Source organism: Polyodon spathula, chromosome 10, assembly GCF_017654505.1.
Source record: "Polyodon spathula isolate WHYD16114869_AA chromosome 10, ASM1765450v1, whole genome shotgun sequence".
In the NCBI taxonomy this organism is placed as follows: Eukaryota; Metazoa; Chordata; class Actinopteri; order Acipenseriformes; family Polyodontidae; genus Polyodon; species Polyodon spathula.
In genome coordinates this window covers 35,486,057-35,507,653 of record NC_054543.1, presented here as the reverse complement: position 1 = coordinate 35,507,653, position 21,597 = coordinate 35,486,057, and the positions used below count along the sequence as shown (strand labels likewise).

General features: G+C 35.1%; 1 protein-coding gene across 1 annotated transcript in view; it reads right to left on the bottom strand.

Moving 5' to 3' along the window:
* LOC121322193 (integrin alpha-V-like) overlaps positions 1–21,257 on the bottom strand; it is a 32,922-nt gene extending 11,665 nt beyond the window's left edge. The window contains exons 1-18 of the mRNA XM_041261787.1: positions 20,723–21,257; positions 18,819–18,946; positions 11,814–11,905; positions 11,443–11,557; positions 9,263–9,324; positions 8,958–9,003; positions 8,488–8,613; positions 8,309–8,353; positions 7,957–8,000; positions 7,781–7,837; positions 6,518–6,570; positions 5,678–5,886; positions 5,061–5,252; positions 4,348–4,393; positions 3,904–4,011; positions 1,409–1,464; positions 1,089–1,243; positions 1–63 (exon numbers count right to left, since the gene is read on the bottom strand). The exon at positions 1–63 is cut by the window's left edge and continues 75 nt beyond it. Coding sequence (XP_041117721.1) covers positions 1–63; positions 1,089–1,243; positions 1,409–1,464; positions 3,904–4,011; positions 4,348–4,393; positions 5,061–5,252; positions 5,678–5,886; positions 6,518–6,570; positions 7,781–7,837; positions 7,957–8,000; positions 8,309–8,353; positions 8,488–8,613; positions 8,958–9,003; positions 9,263–9,324; positions 11,443–11,557; positions 11,814–11,905; positions 18,819–18,946; positions 20,723–20,889 — 1,764 coding nt within the window. The 5' untranslated portion in view covers positions 20,890–21,257. The remainder of the gene's footprint in view (positions 64–1,088; positions 1,244–1,408; positions 1,465–3,903; positions 4,012–4,347; positions 4,394–5,060; positions 5,253–5,677; positions 5,887–6,517; positions 6,571–7,780; positions 7,838–7,956; positions 8,001–8,308; positions 8,354–8,487; positions 8,614–8,957; positions 9,004–9,262; positions 9,325–11,442; positions 11,558–11,813; positions 11,906–18,818; positions 18,947–20,722) is intronic.
* Between the last annotated feature and the right edge of the window lie 340 nt (positions 21,258–21,597).

The window sequence follows — 21,597 nt, the reverse complement described above, 5'->3', positions numbered from 1 at the left end:
ATCCAGTCTGTATTCCATGAAGATAGTGATTGGCGTAATTTTGTCTCTGAACTCTGTCTCATCCTACAAAAGAGAAGCAAAAAAATTATATGCAAGTAGCAAAGACAGTAACAATTACCAAAGAATTTCATAAACATGAACAGTTGCCAATCTATACGTTTCACTAGACACCAATGCAGTACTTTCACTTTCCCTACACATTGGAAAGGAAGCTTGCTTAGTTAAAGCCGAAGGACAGATAAGCAAAAGTTATCCAGCAATAGACAAGGAGATACTTCCTGCCTATGTTACTATGTTAATATTCAGAATATTTGAGTAAATAGTTTCTCACCTCCCCTTCTGCATAATAGGAATATAACAATTAATTAAATTGCCAACATTTTGATGATGCCTGTGCTATCCTGCATACTGCGTTGAACTGACAACAGAACTGGCAGAATGCATAGGTGTCGTTTTCCATCAAATCAACAGTACGAAGGTCACTCTTGAAATCCGGACCTGAAGGATGTGTTGCAGTAAGAACACCTCTGTTAAGAAAGGAGGACAAGACTAAAAGGCTAAAATATGCACTACAACACAGAAATTGGACTATGGAATAATGGTCAAAGGTGCTTTGGACTGTTGATGGATGGAAAACGACACCTGTGCCTTCTGCCAGTTCTGTTGTCAATTCAACACTTGTCTTCTTTCTATTCCTTAAGGATATTATCTTCAAGTAGTACTCATTCTTGTTAGACACTTTTTTGGGTCTTCCAGTCCTGGGTTTGTCAATTACGGATAACGCTTCTCTGTACTTGTTGATTATGCTTTGGATACCACACCTGGAAAATTGAGTGATGCAATATATTTCACTCAATGTTTTTCCTTATTTATGCAAGTCAAGGTTGCTGATGCTCATAATGCATCAGATGAGTAGAAAAATGCAACATTAGATAGATAGATAGATAGATAGATAGATAGATAGATAGATAGATAGAGGTATTTTTTTATAGTGTGTGGTAACAATCTAACAACATTCTCTCTGGCCTACAGATACAGTACACATGGCTTTATTTCTATTTACTCAAAATAAAGCCAAAAAAACCTACTTGTAAATAAGCATCCAGTTCTTCACAGGCAGGTCCCTTGCCATTCGTTACAGACATGTTTTTTGTATGGGAGGACATCCTGTTGTGTAGGAACAGTACCCTCTTTATAGCGCCTTTCTGTTTGAGTTTGTCCAAAAGTAACTCCACCTGAAAATCTACAAAAAGGAAGATGAAGTTTCAGTTTTTAACCCTAACCTGGCCATAGTTTAGTTTCTTTTTTTTAACCACATGTTTTGCAGTTTTAGTTGGAAGAATTACACACTGTATCTGAAACACATACCATCGTAGAAGTGTAACAAATACGCTTTACAATAACTTACTTAGGGTGTTCGGAGCTCCTTTCCCATTTGCCTTTAAGCAGAATTTTACTTTAAAACTGTAACAAATTAAGAACACAAGATTAAAGGTCTTTCAGTATTATAAAACTTACAGTATAGACATGTTGCTGTTTTGGACAATACATTTGAAAAATTCTCACTTATCCAGGTTGATCTTCAGCATATGTAGACTTCAGATGTTGTCTTAGATTGTCTTATAAAATGTAGGTTACACTGAAAATAGTATCATTTTATATAAGGATGAGGTCAATTTTAGGTGGGTGTATTTGTATATTCAGTACAGTAGATCAAATTCTTTTTCTGTATGACCTTCTAAGATAAGGTTGTTCCTGGCTAACTGGTTCATATAAATGCAACTTGTATAGAGAACTTATGTATGTTTTCATCCACCCTAAAAGATCATAGGCAAAGGATTCAGAAATTTTACTGACATCAGAGCAGATGTTACTAATAAGGTCTGTGTGAAAACTAAGTAATCAGACAATCAAATAATTGAGGCAAGTGTCAATGGTAATTTCAGACTTTGGAAGAGTTCAGCAATTTCCGGTGTGGGACATCAACTTTGCTGTATATATATGTACTTTTTTAAAGAAAGGAAACCATACCTGCAAACATCATTATGTAAAGTAAGAACTGTGAAAATTACAAGAAATGTTCAAATTCCTTTGCCTATCACCTTTAAAGATATATCAACTTTAAAATGGGCCAGTATGAATTAGCCAGCCACATCAGGGACAGAAATAAGACTCCCATTGCAGAGCAGTTTGCCCCATTACTAGTTTTACTATGAGTTTTTATACCTATACACTGGCTAATCAAGCTCACAGTAAAACATAGAATCGGTGAAACGGCTATGCAATATTAAGTCTTATTTCCATCCTTGCGCATTCACAATAATAAAAGACAAGAAACCAAGATCATAACTCTGGTACAAAAAGGAAACTACCAGTGACGGGGCAACTGTAATGTTCCCTGGGAAGGTTTTGAGGGGGGTTAAAAAAAAAAAAAAAAAAAAACACCCAGCTTGCAGCCACCCAAAAGGATGGTTCACATTCTTAAACCTCAGTGCCAGGGATCAATTGTGAGTGAACATGTACATGTGTGGTCTAAATTAATCTATCAGATAAACACGTTTTCAAGCCTGCAATACTTTGCAATGGATGACATGTTTCCAGACGATCATAACGACCTTTAGGAACCCGACCACCACTAACTGCAAGTAAAGAATGGTTACGTTTGCCAAAACAAGCAGTATTTACAGCAAACATCACCTACAGCTTTAAAATGTACAACATAGAGTATTTTACCATAAGATAAAAAGGCAATTGGGTGTGCTGTAGGTTCTCCACTGACCAAGTGTAATCTACAACACCTTTTACACGTTTGTGGTACGGTTCTTATACTGTCATTCCTCACTTAATTCAGTAAGCTGTCCTGTCAAGATCCAGATACCTAGGTTCTAAACCCTGACATAGTGCAGTAACTTAGTTGGGTTCAGACCTGGACAACTGAGTTACAGGGGCTGAACTGCACATTTTGTACAATCATTATCAGCATATTTTGACGAAGGACCTTCCGGATGTATAACTTTTCAGGATACATATTATGCATCATCAGAATGCTTTATCAGCACAAAGAAATAGCCCAGAGCCCAAACAATAGCTCTGTGAAGAGATGCCCAGAAGTTCTCATGACCAGAATTCAATTTCTACTGGCAGGCACTGTTAAATACGGTAATACTGAGCATAGCTTTTTTTTTCACAATGCTAGCAAAAAGTGATTAAATTGGAATAATTGTATCAGAAACAGGTGGTGATCACCTAGATACTTTAGATCACTAAAATATCCCTGTGTCCAGTATTATATGGGATCAAAGCACCCCAGGTATCCTGTCTTAATCAAAATGAAGATGGACAACTACACATACTGTTTTTTAAATGTTTTTTTTTTTTTAATTTATGCAGTAGTTACCTTTTTAAAAACATGCACGTAAGCCATCCTTTCATATCCACTTACAGCGAGCCACTAAATGCTTGAACAATGATATGCAAAGAATCTGAATGTACCGTCTGGATTAAACACGACAGGATTAAACCAAACATAATCTGAGTCACTGGAAAGTCTCTGTGGTTCTGCTGTCATTGATGGTTTTGGAGGAGAAACCAATTTGGCATAATAATAGCACAGATATTGATTCTTAACAGCGGACCATCTAAAATCAGGGTCGCACAGGAGCCAGCACATCGTACAAAGACATTACACTCAGTCAGGTCTCGACTACATGTGGCTTTTAAAGTACACTATTAGGTATATTAATTTCAGACATTATAATATAAAAATATATCCACATATATCTGAGAACTGGTCTCTTTGCAGCAAGCCTCTTGGTTGCCAGTCTACTTCAACACATTGAACACATGGTTTGACATTGTGCAAGCATCGTTTTTCGAAGTCAACTTCACTATTGTTTTGCTTACCAAGATACTGTAACGGATGAACCAGGCAAAGTGCATCGTTTATCATCCGGGTTGAGGATTGGAGGGGTGACATCCAAGGTGGCATTAACACTGATAACTGGCCTAGCTCTGTTAGCAACAACAAAGGCCACAGTAATACAGTTACAAAAGCAAACACACTACAAAGTTAGCTTTAAAAAACCACAACAAATTAGAGATACATTTTAGAACGTACTTACAACAGACAGCCTCAACTTGTTTTCCTGATAAACTAACAGTACTACTGTGTTCTTCTGGAAGTTCCTTATTTTTGCTTGTTTGTTCTACTTTGTCTGGTTAAGTACATCACCAGGAACCCTCCAGGAACAGATCCTACAGCTTCTACCGTCCCATCCCGTTCCCCTCTTTCATGGTTCCAGAAACTATAGGAACAACTTAAAAGCAGAACATAAGACTCATGCTTACCTGTACAGGACAGCTTTATCAGCTCCAAAAACACCGACGATCAGATCTATACACACACCAAAAAAAAAAAAAAAAAAAGTCCCGTTATGTGGTTTTAAATGTACTGCAGGGTCTAAAAGGATCAGCATGTCAAGTGTGAAAACCACACTACTGCAGCAGCTTTCTTTTTTTTGTTGATTACAGTTTCTGTAAACTTCTTCTATAAGGAAAGGGGGATGTATTTTTAATACACTTAGTCATAGTGCAAGACTTAATGCACATGTATTTATAAGAGGCAGCTGCATGAAAAAAAAAAATCAATTCAACCTTTAAAATACACAACTAACACAAACTGTCGTCAGCAGTGTTTGCTGAAAAATGTTTTGTGAACTGTAAATTTGAAGAGTTTAAAAATTGACTTTAATGAAATCTTAAAAAAAGAGATTCCTTAAAAACAGTTCTTTAAGTGATTTGTGAATAAAGCTCTGTATTTCTATATTTCAGAAAGACTAATATACAGGGTGATTAGAAAATAAGTTTACCACATCATATCTCATGTGGTAAAGTTACTTTCTAAATCACCCTGCATTTGACAAATGTGTTCTTAATTATGCATAACACAATTTCTATCTCGCATACATTAACAACAGTTTTTCTTGTTAAAATGTATCATACATTTCAAAAGAAAGAGAAAGAGGGAAATCTCTCACTAGCATTGTACAACCATCCAGTACCTGGGTATCCATTCAGATCTATATCTGTGGCTCCGTGCATGGAGTATCCAAAGCTGGGTGGCATGCTGGTGGAAGCCCATCTCCCTTCCAGGACCTGGGATTGTGTTGGGTTCAGTCCTGAAGCGCGTCCATTGTAGATATAGACAAGTCCTTTGTTGTCTGTCCCTCCATAAGGAGCAGCAATTGCAATATCTAAAAAGAGGAAAGGGTCATGCACATTTCTTTTGCAATATTCTTATTTTAAAGAGACGCTACACAGAATAATTAGTTTTTTTACAAACCACTACAAAAAGGGTGCAATTTGGAAATATTTTTAGAAAAATGCATATTAATGTGCAGAGTTATTTTAACATTTTGGATTAAATTAAGACATTATTAAAGTCAACAAGATAAAAATTTCTATGTTCACTTTATTTAATGCATGAGGTTTTTTCACAACTTAAAAGTAAATTAATTGTTTTGTTAGAAGCAACTATGTCACCCTGCAAAGGACACTAAATATAGAATTAAAAATCAAACATGTCCTAATTAATACATAAAACCATCACATTAACTTGCTTCAGTGAATTTAATTTTGAACCACTATTCTTCCTCCTTTCCAACAGAAAATATAATACCATTAAAGCCATCAAGATCGAGGTCCCCGAGGGGTGCAACACAGCTGCCAAATCTAGCGTAGATCTCAGTCCCTGTCAGCTTCTGTGTTTTCTTTGTGAAGGAGACTGGGCTGTCTCTCAGATAGATGTACACCTGACCAACCTCTCGGAGCTTCCCATCAGACCCACGGTCCATGAAGAGAGGGGATCCACTAAAGAGATCTGCAAGACTGAAAAGAAAGAAGCTATCATGAAGAACATAGCAGCTTTACAGGCCTTCACAATCTAGCTAATACATGACTGTGTGAACTTGGTACACCTTTATCTGTCTTTACAGCTAACACTAGTCAAACTATTACAGGGGTCTGGCTCCCTTGTGTGTAATTGATCATTTAGTGGACCCACAGACACTTGGATATGTTTAAGTTGTGAAATGTCTCCTGCACTAATGTCACATTACGATCAATAAAAACACTGATGCGAATAATATTACAACTCACGATCACCTGCACTATACTCCAGTATTGCTATTCCAAAATCTTAATACAAACAAACAGTAGGCCCTGAAAAGGGCATTTAAACCTTTGGCTAAAAGTTTAAAGAACACCTTATTTATTTACTTATTTATTTTTTTAACATTTGTTGCCTCTTTCCTTGATCAATTTATAGCAGAAATTGCACAATGTGTTACTCTTTCAAGAAGTATTTACACTCTTAAATATTTATCACTATTTTAAAGAATCATGAAGTTCACCAGACACACTGCCACTACACTGAAAAATGGAACAGCTTATCTTTCAAGTCATCTAAATTAAAATGTAAAAGCCTTATCTTTCACCTGGAAGAAAACAGCTTACTTACCCATCATTATTAATGTCAACGGCAGCAACAGAATGCCCATAGTAAGCTGCCATCTGTAAAACATTTTTTTATTAAAAGACTTTTCTATACAAAAACAAGAAACTCCAGTATATTTCTACAAAAGAGATTAACTGGTTTATATTACAGTACTTTCAAAACAAACCCTTTGATACGGTTTAAGAAAGCCTGCCAACTGTACAATATGTTCAACAATCTCTAAATTATCATCTTACATTCCAGTTGCAATGGGACAGCAAGAAGCATGTTCTCTCGATGGATCTTTGGTACAGTACCATTTGGCAGTGGTTAAATAGGATTTACACTTGCTTCTGACAACCCATACCCTCTTAACCCAATGTTGCTTGCCCTAAAACCAACAAGGTTCTTAACAAACACTGCCATGTTTTCTTCCCACAATTCTTTATCATTCTGTATCAAACTGCACAGAAAAGCAGAGCAAGATCAACTAATATAAGCAGCATGTCTGTTACCTAAACATGCCCTTAACTCCACTTATTCCTATAATCTTGGTTACATCTCAGTATTTATTGTATCGTGGTAGAGTTTTTAAAACACATAGAGACATTTCAGCAAATGCCATTTGTTTTAGGTTTGATTTCCAAACAATGCAGCATTATTAAGGAAAGCAACATTTCAGGACAGCAGATGGTTTCTGTGAAGAAATTCAGCATACAGGAACTCTGCCTTTTGGTCTTACTGTTGCTTGGATACACTATTTATTTTAATTACATTTATTATTGTTTAGAGTGTTCTCAAGGCCTACAGAGTACACTAAAAACCCTGGTAATATCTCCTTTCATGGAAAGCATTGTACACTTTCTGGAAAGGGATTCTCTTGCTTGACAATGGTGTCTGTTTTAACACATACTTCACATTTTGCAATCCAGACTTTAACCAATTATAACTTTTTTATTTGGCAGCGCATATAGGACCATATGGGATTGGTCAACAAATCGCACTTCATTGACCAAACAGTACTCTAAACAGTATACTGTAAATATTGATTTTAAAAACACACACACCTTGTATTCTTAATTTAAATAAATAAATAAATAAAAAAGTGGTGAATTAAATCACTGCAGTTCATTTTCATACTTTATTATACAACAAAACAGGTCTGGTACCCTGACAGAAGAAGGAAGGCGAACAGTGTGTAGAATCTTGATATCACACATGGTTGGGTGGATTAGAATCAATGAGGCCACAGGATTTATTTATAAGGATTTATAAATGCTATCTGACCTGCTCTCCGGTGAAATTAACGAGAGACTCCATAGTTGTGCCACTGAAAATCGTCACCTGAAAATAAAGAAATAAATATATTTAAATTAAAAGTACTACCCTTTTAAAAGAACAGATACATTATATTTAATAAATAAATAAGCAAATAAGTAAATAAATCAAACAAGTATTCTTACATAACCAAGAGCTCGAGCTCCTCTGGGAACACCAGTCACAAAATCTGTGAAGAAAGAAAAAAATAATAATTTATAAAATCCTGCAAACCTCATACATACTTTAGACATAACTAATGTAGCTGCATTTTATTACTTTGGATATTTATTATAGAATGAGCATTTTCACATATCAGAGCAAAGCATATAGATACTATTTCAACTGGCTTACAGGTAGCTTTTGGGCAGTAGAAAAAAAAACACCATTTATATAACTAAATTTTTCCACCTGAACTTTGTGGTTATTTAATACATACATTAATTTATGTGTTACAAATGTAATCGTGAATATATCAAAATTAGTTCAAATTCTTACCATCTATTCCATCACCATTAAAGTCTGCAACAGCTATTGAATAGCCTAATAATTTAAAGGAAACGCAAGACATTAGATTTTTTTTTAAATAGCCAAACAGATTAATATGCAAACAATAAAGACTTCTTAAACATTCTCCAGCAGCATATGAACAAATGAAGAGTTATAAGATCACTTACCTAAGTAGCTGTCATCAAACGCAGCACTTGCTGGCTTGGTAGTCAGTTGACTATCATACGTTGTGTAATAGGAATCCTTATTATATTTATTCACAATCTGAGGAATCAGATCAGAAATCAGTTGACCTGTGGAAATGGAAATTCAAATCTCAGTTGACAATACAGCAGAACTTTAAATTATTTGTCATTTCTGGTACTCTGTTCCCAAATTGTTTCACTTATCTTCGATCACTGAGCCAAACTTTACCCCCATAAGTTACTGTCCGTGGTACAATGCATGTCAAATCACTTGTCTACAGTACAGGCTTATGTAAATGTGTCAGAACCAGAAGAGACACACAATTCAGGAACTGCAAAAAGCAGTGCATTCTGGGACTTTTCAATAGTGCAAAAGTTGGCCTAGTAGGGGCAATAACCACTTATTTTAAACGTCACTGTAGGTTTCTAGTAGATGTTTTTACATGTCTTACCTTGCCAGTAAAAACTACCAGGCCCTCCAACAACAACGCGATTGTCCTGTCAAAGAAAGAAACAAAAAGAGGAAGAAAGATTTTCAGTTACAACACATTTTGTATGTATTTACTTTGTTAGATATAGTATGGAGATTAATTGAAAATGTAAGTGTGACATAAGGATTGTACTTAAAGACAAATGGGCAGGCATCTCCTATCCACAGATTCTGATACGCTCAATAGGTGCGACATACCACAACACCATACACAAACATACAGCCAGTCAAAATAACACAGTCCAGTTTACTTTAAATATCCCATACCTTTACAAAGTCAATGCTAAATCCTGCTTGACAAAAACCTTGTCCTTCTGGATTGTTTTTATCTGAAAAAACAAAAACAAAACTTATGTTAAAAAAACTGGTAATCGTGGTCTCCTGTTTGCACCATGGTCATTTTGAGGAACACAAATACAGTAATAAATCACTATACTTTAAGATGAATATTTATTTGAAGCAGACTAATTTTGTTTCATTTAAGCACCTTTCAAATCTGTTAATTGTGCACTAGGTCACAGAAGCCCAGATACTTTAAGTGATGACTTTCAATGTATTAAGCTTCTGAAACACAGCTCTGAGTGCACAGGATGGGGTTATCACAAAGACAGCTGTAGCCCTACAGCTTTGGCAAAATAAAAATGGAATTTGAGTCTGTGGAAGCCAATAAAGTATCAAAAGAAAAAAGGACCATTCTTAAGAAACTGGTGACTTTGAGGATTATTATTAAAGGATATGATTTTGTCACCAAGGTCACAGAAATCATGAAAAAAAGTGTCAGTGAAATCTTGGAAATGGATGTAAAAACACATTTGGTTAGGCACTGCCTTTATTTCCTTTAAAATGTACGTCATGCACTGAAAATACAAACCTGCGAGTATCTGTAATTGTTTGGTTGTGTAGCGCCACGCAGCATTTACGTGTAGCCATGTAGGCCAGAGAAGGAGATTCTACTGTGTAGCTGAGTGAGCATGTAAATGAACAGTATCGTATGTTACTGTAAACTCTCGGCTCTGATCTTCACATATATGCAGTGCTTGTTAATTTATTTTTGTGAAACAAAAAAGTGGGCTTGCATCTTCAAAGAATATTAATGACATTTCTTGAAACTTTTTCATACAATGTAGCTAATGTACCCAAGTGGTCTGTTTAAAATAAATACTCACTTTCTCTAAAACTAAACATCGCTAAACAAAACACTTTAGATTGCCGTTGAACATATTTCCTGCAAACTGTAAATAAAAACAAGAGGTTTATCTGTTTCTGGTATTTTTCTGATCTTTGTGATGCCCTGTTTGTTGGACACGGTGCTGTCTGTGTGATTTGACCTTTCAACATCTCATTCTTATTACTGAAGAAAAAACATATACATATATATACATATATATATATATAGATATATATATATATATATATATATATATATATATATATATATATATATATATATATATATATATATATATATATATATATTCTATATATATATATATATATATATATATATCTATATACAGTATATGTATGTGGGTATAGTATATATATATATATATATATATATATGTATGTATAATATATATATATATATATATATATACAAAAAGAATTTTTTTTATTTGACATAAAATAAAGAGATACTCTAGCGCATTCATTCACACACACACACACAGTATATATATATATATATATATATATAGATAATATATATATATATATATATATATATATAATAATATATTACACACACTATATATATATATATTCATACTATATATATATCATATATATAGACCACACACACACTTAGATAATGAATATGCGGTTGCGCGCGGATGCGCATAGAGAAATAAGAACACAGTTTATTTCAGACACTGTTTTGCTACGTACAGTATAAAAAAAAATAACTTGCCAGCAGTCAAAAGCAATAGTCTTTATATTATTGGTTTTGGTGTACTATTTAAAAGCTCTTGTGTATGTTGATGTAGCTAAACCTACATTTGGTGGGCTTTCCGTGACATTTTAGTGAATTTTGCATTTTTTTCTGCAACTCGCCTGTGAAATGTACTAAAAACACTATGACAAAATCGTATTGTTTATTATTAATTGAAATACTATCCCCCAAACCCATCATCCTTGCCAAACCATTACAGAATCTTTTGAGTGATTAAGTGCTCAACCCTAATTTGAAATTAATCATATTTGTGTAATAAAGGGAACATGTTCTGACAAAATAAGGTGTTAATGTCTTATGTGTAACATTTTACAATCTTGGTTAAACCAGACATTCCTCCTCACTTGGGAGGAACAGAAATGTATAGGAGCCTAGCATAATGTATTCTTACCCTAACACCCTGGGAAAAAAAAAAAAAAAAAAAAAAACAACAAAATCCTGACTAGATAGACTTTGGGTCAATCTTGTAATCAACCCATAGCTTAAGAAATCTTACCTGTTCTGCAAGGTGAATACTCAACAATGGTGTTCCCCCTTTTTAGGTAACAGGTCCCCACGGGTTCTCTTTCTGCTGTCCCGAATGTTCTCCATTGGTAGAGAGGAGCACAGGCCTGAGGAAATAATATAATAACACATCTGACAGGTATACATTTTCTTTACTGATTCTTCAATATTATTATGTGCTAAAGTAAAAGCAGTACGAAATAGGGCAAAGCCTGCTTGGTCTTTATTTACAGACCAAATAAGTCTTGTCCACCCATCCCCCTTAAAAATCTTGTTTGCCCTTACAAAGTTGTCTGGAAATAAAAGGAGACCGAAATGCATCATCGAAAGCTTCAAAAAGAGGACGGCAGGGAGTGGACTTACCAAAATCTGATCACCCTTAGATCTCACGGTGGCTCCAAACCACTGGTTAGACTTGAACTCCATCTGCTCACCGTTTAGATTGTATCGGTCATCTACAAAATCAAACAGGAAGTTAAATGAACTCTCAAAACTTAAAAGTTCATTACAAATCGAGAAACTGCAGTTTCTGTGAACAAATATCAAGACGTGTCCATGGCAGTTTCTAACTGGAATGTCATATCTGATATAATAGTTTGTAAAAATGAAGTAAAACAGATATGTGAACAAGATCTTTGCTATTAACATGGCAGGAGATTAAAGTAATGTTGCTGCAAAAGTGATACATTTACTGGATGAAAGAATACAAAAACCTGTCTTATACAGCAGAAACGTATAACCACATTCCCTCAATATAACAGTCGTATTATGCCAGAGCTCAGTGTCATGGAGGGTGCAGGTTATAGATGCAGATTTGGTAAAATAATGAGATTTTTAAAAAAGTATAAAGGGATTATTTTTTTCTTGCACAATACCCACAGTTGAACTACACCCAGAGTATCACAGAATACAGTCTGGAATGCATGAAGTCACATGACCCCATTATGGCAGGACACAGTGATCAAATACTCATTAGATTTTGTCCAAGGACTGAAAATGTAAACTTGCAATCTGAAATGGTTCAAGAAATACAGAATGAGCAATTGTAGTAATGACATGCAAACTACCCTCACAGGGGTGCTTCGTGACTTTTAAATACTTTTTGCTTTAACAAAGAGGTGGTCATTTCTGTTCACTACATCTTCGGTCCAGACTCTTTTTCAACCCCCAAAACAAACTTCATTCACAGTACAGGGAATACAAAAGAGCGGTGGAACTGAAAACAAGGATTTTAAACTTCAGATTATTGCACTTTTAAACAACTCAAACTCTCACGTTTAGGTGAAACACTATAATTCACATGCAGTGACAACACTCATAGTGGCCACCAACTTCGGATGATCTCAACAAAATGTCAGACTGGTATTAGAAACTACTGTACACTGTTAAGAGTATAGATTACACATCCTGTGCGTATCCCACACACAGTTAAACCATATTATTTTAACAACTTCAACACCATGACGACAAAACCCACCTCATAGTACATCACGTTTCCCATCCTATTCTATGATCAGTTTCTCAGTCCAGCATTTCAGGCTTCATTCTAAGGCAGTGCTTGTACTGTGGAATGTGCAATAAAAGTCAGGGGGGAGGGTCAGGTGACATTTGTATCCAATTGCTTGTCACGTAGTGATTGCAAGCTACCTGTGGGCGTTTAGAAGACTGAGATATATCGCGGGAATTCATTCAACTTTTACAAGTATGTGTACATATATATTTTTATTAGTTTTACTTGTTTAGTTGTAGTTTATATAGTTTTTAGCAAGGATTTCAGAGTGATGCTAACTTATCACTCAGCGATGATGATGAAGAGGATGTTGAGCCTGTGGGGCACCGGGTGGGGGGGGTGGTTAGGGTAGGTTATAGCAGAAAAGCTAGGGGGTATATATGTTTTTATCGTGGAAAACTAAAAATGTTTTCGAAGGCACTTGATTTTTGTGATTAAATTGATAGAGACTAGGCGCCTAACCCACAGAGCACAGGGGAAGCAATACCGGTATACATTTTGCCCCTTTACTTTTTTGGCAGCCAAATCCATCACAATGCCTGCACAAAGTAGCTGTGTACACACATTTGTGACTATCCCTCCAACACAAGGGAAGCAGAAACCGCAAAAAATGTGCAGGGTCTGCTAGGAAAAAGAAAGAAAGGACACAAGAGAAATGTGCAGTAGTTGCAAAAGCAACCCAGGGTTCTGTTGTATTGAACATTTCAATAAATGCAACAGAGCATGTCGATAACGGCACACATTTTTATGCTGTTTGATTTTTATTTGATAATTACTGTTTACTTAGTATTATTGTAATTAGCAGAGTTTTAGTTTTCATTGTTCAAACAAAAAATAAAATAAAAAAACGTTTTTACCTCTATATTGAACATGGATATGTAGTAACTATAAAGGGTTAAAATTAAACAGAGTTTAGGTCATTTATCGTATTACATCAATTTAGAGGCGCCCTCCAATTACAGATGTCCTCGTATTGACGCCGCAGTCATGTATCAGCTTTATAATAGAGGCCGCCCTCGAATAAACGCCGCTATCAATAAAGAAACACTAAGGTAATTTTTTTCTCCCCCTAATAAAAAAAAAACACACACAGTAAACAAACACGCAACACTGACTATGTACATGTAACACCCCCGAAGACACGGATGACTCCATCTAGCACAGTACATTACAAAGCAATGTACACACACATAGCAAACACATTTTATTTTATGGCACAGTTCTGAAAGAAAATCCAAGATAAACTACATACAGAACAGCAGTCCTTCTGAAGTTCTTAGGTGGTTTTGTTGTTTTGGTTTTGTTCAAATTGTAATTCCCCTACTCAACCCCTTTCAAATAAAAACAATGCACTTACTGTCTATGAGAAGATTTAGTTTTGGTTTCTCTTGCAGAGAAATTACAAACAAGCAAGTTACAGAGGAAAAAAATAACAGAGTAGGATTTATTGAAAAGTAAATGTACTGTATTCAAGCAAAAAACACACAAGAGTATAGTGCTGCAGATGTGAGCCTCTCACAGCGGCGCTTCTAAAATGCTGTAATGTTTTAATACATGATTTAAGGCATTTGTAAAGCGTAGTACTTTTAATAAAGGCTGCCTTCATATAATCGCCGCTCTCGTTTAAGGGCCGCAGTCATTTTGATCAATTTAAAATAAACTCTGCGGCGCCAAATTGAAGTAATATGGTATTTATGTTTTATTCATCATATGTTAACATTTTATAGCAATTACAGGTTTGAAAATATTATTATTTTCAAAATCTGGTACCTGGGAAGGGGTTTCATCTTTACATCTGGAGCTGAAGTGGTTAATCCGAAGTAAAGCAACAACTTTTAAAACATGCATATGTAAGGTGAATAATACATACCAACTCGGAATAGACTACATCCAATGTGTGTGATTACTACTGTGCAGTATGGCCTTTCTGCCATTTATAACTTTCTTATGAAATTCAGTTCTTGATCCTGACGAAAATCTTATTAAATGTTCCTGCTCTGCAGAATGATGTTTTAAATATAGCTATATTAATTTTAATGGACCTGCAGATAAATCTCTTTTTTTTTTGTTGTTGAGTAATGTAGGATTGTATCAGGTCTTTACTTAACTGGGGTTGTAATGTAATTTTCACTCTTCACTTCATTTCACATATAGTTTAAGAGACTAATTTTTATACTTTTGCCTATGTTTTTAAAACACCCAAAGACTTGTTCCACCATTTAATTGCCTGCAGGTCCAGTAGTAGGAGGGTAACATTAGACATGCCAAGACACCACCCATTTAATTGCCTACCTACAGGGCAGCTGCAAAAGCCTTGAGGTCTATCAGTTAGCTTTGCAGTATTATATTTATCAAATGCCTTTATGTTATACCCCAGTATAATTATATATTTTTTAAATCTCTCTCTCTCTCTCTCTCTCTCTCTCTCTCTCTCTCTCTCTCTCTCTCTCTCTCTCTATATATATATAATCTAGACACACACACACACATACAGATATATAGATATATACACACACACACATACTAAAACTCATTATTACCTAAAGGCCTTCTAAGAATAATATAAAAAAAGGAAGTTTTTCCTTTTCCAGCCTGCCTACACATCAACAATATCGCTTCCCGCAGTGTGTGGAATTGAGTTTATATGCATCTTGTTGCTGGCCAAAGGCAACTCACCGCTGTGCAGAAGTGCCGAGTCTCTGCTTCTGGTCTCTGGCTTGATTGAAAATGTTTGTTGGTTGTATTAGAATTTCTCAGCAGGACTGCATAAACCAAAATAAATCCTTTTTTGGAAGTTCTCCTTTCTCTCAAAGTAAAACAACTGTATTGTAACATCTACATTTGAAGTGTCATGTTATTATAATATACTGTACAAAATTAGGGTTTACGACTTTGTGCTTCATAGTATTCTTTTTGTAGCATTATACTGTACTTCAAAACCCTCAATCAAAAAGATTAAAAAAAAAAAAAAAAAAAAAAAAATGAAAGATATAAGATCTCCAACAAATGGCTGGAACAATGAATCTTACTGAATTGTTTTTGTTTCAGGGTTTTTGTTTTTGTTTCAGAGAATGTGTCTCCTTGTCATATTAAACACATTATACTACATAACAGTACTGCAACAGCAAACAAGAAAAGAGAAAATAAAAAGTGAATGTACTAAATCTTGTTTGAGACGAGAGAATATTTCTTTATCGAAGTCCCTTCAAGTCATAAAGTTTGTATTTTAGTACTTTTTATTTGTAATTTAGTAGTACATACTATGGAGCCTCCCTTGCCATTTCCTGGTCACCCACCACAGGATTAAATGGCAAACAGCTCTTTGTAACACACAGCTAAACAAAGGATAGCAAATGCTGGTACCACACAGAGTACAGCCACACTCCTATGAGACAATAAACAGAAGCTATTTGCAGTGGGTGGGTTTTCCCCTTGTAAGCCCTTTTCTATTTATTTAAAAAAATAAAATGATGACTAACTCAATTTTCCACAGTATGGCTGTCAGGTCCCAGAGCTTCAAAGAAAGACACTGTTCTGCATTTTAAAGAATGACCACTTTTGTACGAAATAGTTCTGACAAAATAATCTATAGGGTTTCAAACATCCTGCCTTATGAATGTGGTGATCACCTTATGAAGCAGTTGTTTTTTTTTCTCTTGAAGGGAAAAGATGTTTGGATGTTTATGAGTTTTAAAAGTTACCATGAATATAACAGCCACTGATCTGCTTGGTTTATACAAAACCTTCCCATTTCTGCATCCCCTCACAGAGAGAAGAATTTTGTACAATAAAAAATATGCGTTGGTATCATTTTTACATACAACGGAAACAGTTTTACCCTTTCCATTGAGTGTATGCGATATATTGCTCATGTCTACATTTTCCTTACTGCTATTATCCTAACACAGGACTAGTATAGAAATTATGTGCATGAAACACTGCTGCCTAAGTCAGAGTGTGTCATTAAAAGGAAGCATATTGTGTGGTTCTGGTAAATCAGTGGGTGTGTGATACTGGGATACAGTTTGTGCTAAACAAGGTTGAGTCACTTAAAATGATGCTGGAACCCCCCCCCCCCCCCCCCCCCCCCCCCTTTAAACATAATCCTAATGGTTTTGAATCATAATTCACAGTTTATTTAAAAAAAAAAAAAAAAAAAAAAAAACACAATTAGGACTATATTTTAAAAATATACTGCAGTGATGGACGACACGACATTATGTATGGATGCAGCACAGGTAAAGTAATGTGTTTCTTCTAAACACTACAGGGTGTTCAGTAACAGTAGTAACATTTACAGTGAACCTTTTTAGGTTTCTAAATGAACTGCAGTGTCCTATTAACCATAGCAGAAGTCGTATCGTTTGTGGCTTCAAGAGCATTTTCATTCTATCAAATACCTATATGTAAATGTGTTAATGCAGTTGAACATTATTATAGTTTATGCAAATGGATCATATTTAGAATTGAGCTATGCTTCGTACAGTGTGAGCTGAACAACTACAAGCACTGGAGAAGAAGCTAGAACGAACAGTAATACATACATGACTCCACCTATTAAGATCAATGCCTTCATCAATTTTAATAAGTTTTACTTAAATTTGTAACCTGAAAAATAAAATAAAAAATAGTATGTGTGTATATATATATATATATATATATATATATATATATATATATATATATATATATATATATATATATATATATAGAGAGAGAGAGAGAGAGAGAGAGAGAGAGAGAGAGAGAGAGAGAGAGAGAGAATTATGTTTCACTCTTATCAGTTCAAAGCTATTTGTGAATACCAATGTAAAGCAGGCCATCTTAAAACCTGTGAATACATCTTGGTTGTATGCTCTAATAAACAACTGCTTTTCTGTCATATAGACACGGGAACAACAAAAGTGTTGAATTAGAGGGAGTTCAGTTTTGATCATTTTTCCCTAGCCTTTTCAGAATGCCGCTGGGGTTGTTAGAAATCATACTTGTACATTTAATTGCAGTTTTAAAATACATAGGGAGCTGCTTGTGAAATATGGGAGGTGTACCATGTCAACAAACAACAAGACCTTTGAGGGTAAAATTAATGCATCACCTTGTAATATGTGCATAATGATAGGTCTAGGGTTAACAAGCTGGTATCTGTCCCTGGAAACAAAGGCACTCAACAACCTACATCCTGGCAAGCAGATGATACAGCTGTATTGAGGTCTGTTGCGTGAAGGACACAGTATAGTTTCAACTCATTCCAAAGCCTATTTTACATTTTCTGGTTCTAGTTTCATTTGGAAATGGCAGGTATGGTATTTGGACTCTAACTGCATCATGCAAGGTAATTTGTTAAATTATGCAACCAGTCCAACCCAAAAAAACTAATTGTTCCATCAGACCTCTTACTGCATCTTACTGTAATTGAACAATGTTGCAACAAGACATGTGCAAGAAACACTCAGCTGCTGCATTCCAGCATGAGTTCAGGCTTGAACAATGCCTTGCAAGCACAGTCTCGTTGCTTCATATAACATTTAACACGCCTATTGAAAACATTTAGAGCAGAGACGATTTAAAAGCCACCACTGCATACAGCACCCAAGGCAGTGAAATTCAACTAATACCTTTCATTTTAATACACCCATTGCTCAGAAATTAAGCATGCAACATTTTAAACTATCCATTTTGACAGTTTCTATCAATTTTAACAATAAGAATATATCCTGAAATTGTGCTGTTTTGAAAACTCACTGCCTTGGGTGCTGTATGCAGTGGTGGCTTTTGAATTCACTGCCTTTTAAAGTATACAGTAAGCCTATAGGTGTCTCAGAACTGCTATTTGATCAAACTTAAGCAACGAGTCTCACCTGTACTGTCAAACTGCACTTGCTGACAGGTACTGCTTGATTGCCACGGACAACTGTACACTGCTCCCCTCTCCACAACTTTTGAAAGTGTGGTATTGGCCTTAGGAGCACCAATTAAAACGTTTAACCTAAAAATAAACAAAACACAAAAAGACATATTGAGGTGAATGTTAGTTCTTCTCTTCAACAGCTACTTAAAATGCAATACATATGCCATACCCCCATTGAGTGTTACATTTACTGCATATTCATAACAATCTGAAAAAACAGATGTTAAATCTATCTATGTTATATGTTCAGCTAAACTCGATAGACCTCCATGTACTCATGTTTATGTAGAAATCTGATGTATCATTAAGAACATTTAAAATACTATAATTAGCATCTGTATTGACGTGAAGGTGTATGGAGGAACATGGACATCAACACAGCCAACTGAAGCACTGTATATGGAAGCAAAGAAGTGTGTGTTTTGCATTTGTGATCCAAGGACTAGTAGATGTTAAGTCATCTAAGGGTTTTCTTTTTTTTTTTTTCCTCCTTTACATTTCCAGAAAACTTGACAACTACAGGACCAGTTCAACTTAAACTTGCAGAACAACGAATGTGATACCGATAATCGCACTGTTTTGGTAACGCCATACCATATAACGTTTCATATGAAAACAGACAGTAAGTCACTAGCTGATAACGTTTCAGAATGAATGGTAAACAGAGGCAAGCCGAGACAGTTTATTACCCAGTTTTAAGTTTCAGATTTTATTCTTCTTGCTTTTGCATACTTATACACTTTATAACAGTGTAATGTTTACTTTCCTAAAGGCGCTTTAAAAGATGCCCGGAGGACGAACAGTGAAACAGTGCATCAGATTGGTTCCTATCAGTGCCATATTGCGCCTGAGTTAAACACTTAATCCAAATTAAATAACCATTGTGAGGTCCAGGGCTAAAAATCATGTCTCAAGTAAATAATGTATATAGTGGTGCTATACTGTATGGTACAATATTGACTCAAATACATCTATCCAGCAATTCAACAAGGAGGACTGACACAGAGCATTTTCAGCCACATTTGAGAGGCATTTTCACCTTTTACATGATGCAAATGCTAAATTTAGTTCACTATAGAACACGAACAGCAGGAACTGTTAAGTCTAAACAATACAGTGTGTACTCATGAAAGCAAACTGCCCCTAAATGTAAAATAGTGTCTGGAAATGGAAACTTTTGAGAATGGATCTGTGCCACACATATAAATAAAATATGTACGAGTATTGTATAGTTCTGTTTTTGTAAAAAAAAAAAAAAAAAAAGTTTGGCTTCATGGGAAACCTCCTGTTATGCTGTGTGTACTGTAAGTTTCTTAAGAAAAAGGCTACAGAATTTGCTGCTAACAAAAACAGTAGCAGTTGTTCTAACTAATTGTTATTTCAAGTATCGGTACACTTAGAACAGTAGTCGTTCTTGTGAATCCCCTGCTTAGTGTTTTTCCTTTCTTTCTTCCGAGAAACCCTATTCTTGCCTACTGTTCTATCTGATGTTTAGTGTTGCATAAAACATTAAAGCAATACCCAATCCATGAATGCATTTCATACAAGCTCAAAGTCTGTCAAAGGCTAGTATCAAATCCCTTTACACTATACTATTTGTATTACGTTTTAAAAATAATAATAATAACCTGATAACTAATTTTACCTCGCTCAAACTGCACCGCAAACAATAACCAAAACATTGTAATCCCGAACGTCCTCGTACTGTAGCATGCTGTTACACTGAGTAAATGTAACAGTTGCCATATTTATCCACATTGATGATGGACTGCAACTTTATAACTTAACTAAGGTTATCAACGTATTGCACATAATTAAAACATCGACACTACCAAAAATTATCTTTCAACTTACTGTTTCTCGTCAGGTTTGAAGAAATCCACCGAGAAGCCAAAATAACTTCCATCGGGTCCCAAAAAAACAGAAGGACTATTCGTATCCAAATTGAAAGAAGCACAGCGAGAAATAAACAACAAAACCAGAGACAACGATAAACGGGATTCGCGACAAAGTCGCTCCATGTTTTAGTTTTTTAATTGTTTTATATTCTTTCTTCTGTATTAAAAAAAAAAAAAAAAAAAATTATAATAAAGCTCAAATCAGTACAGCCAGAAACAGAATGTATGATCTCCTCTTTGACTGTAGTCCCTTCGTTACAGTGAGCATTTAATGAGCCACAATTTCACACTCTCAGCCTACAGATTAATACTTTCTACCAGTGCCAGACAGATAAACCACAACATCCATTTTAAATTTAATAATTTACATATTCGTCTGCTGAAGAGGTCTCGCTTGTGTCGACTTATTTTTGCAATGTTTTTTCCCTCTCCAGTTACAAACGCCTGTCATGACAAACCCACAGAGCTGTGGACTTATTAGTTAAGTACAGGAAGTGAACGACACCAGAAACCTCAAGTAACGATGACTTCCGCAATCCTCATTTTATTAACGGATGAAATACTTTTATGGGGGAGTATGTAACCTGAATCCTACACGTTGACTTTTTGTACAATATTAAATGCATTCAATTGCAATACATTTATTTCTTTCTAATATCACAACAACATTCGCGTATATATATATATATATATATATATAATATATATATATAATAATATATATATATATATATATATATATATATAAATATCGCGAGCGCCGAGCAGCTGTCAGAATTTAAAGTAGAATTGATTTGGATGCTGCATCAATAACGTAGAAGACACCTAGAA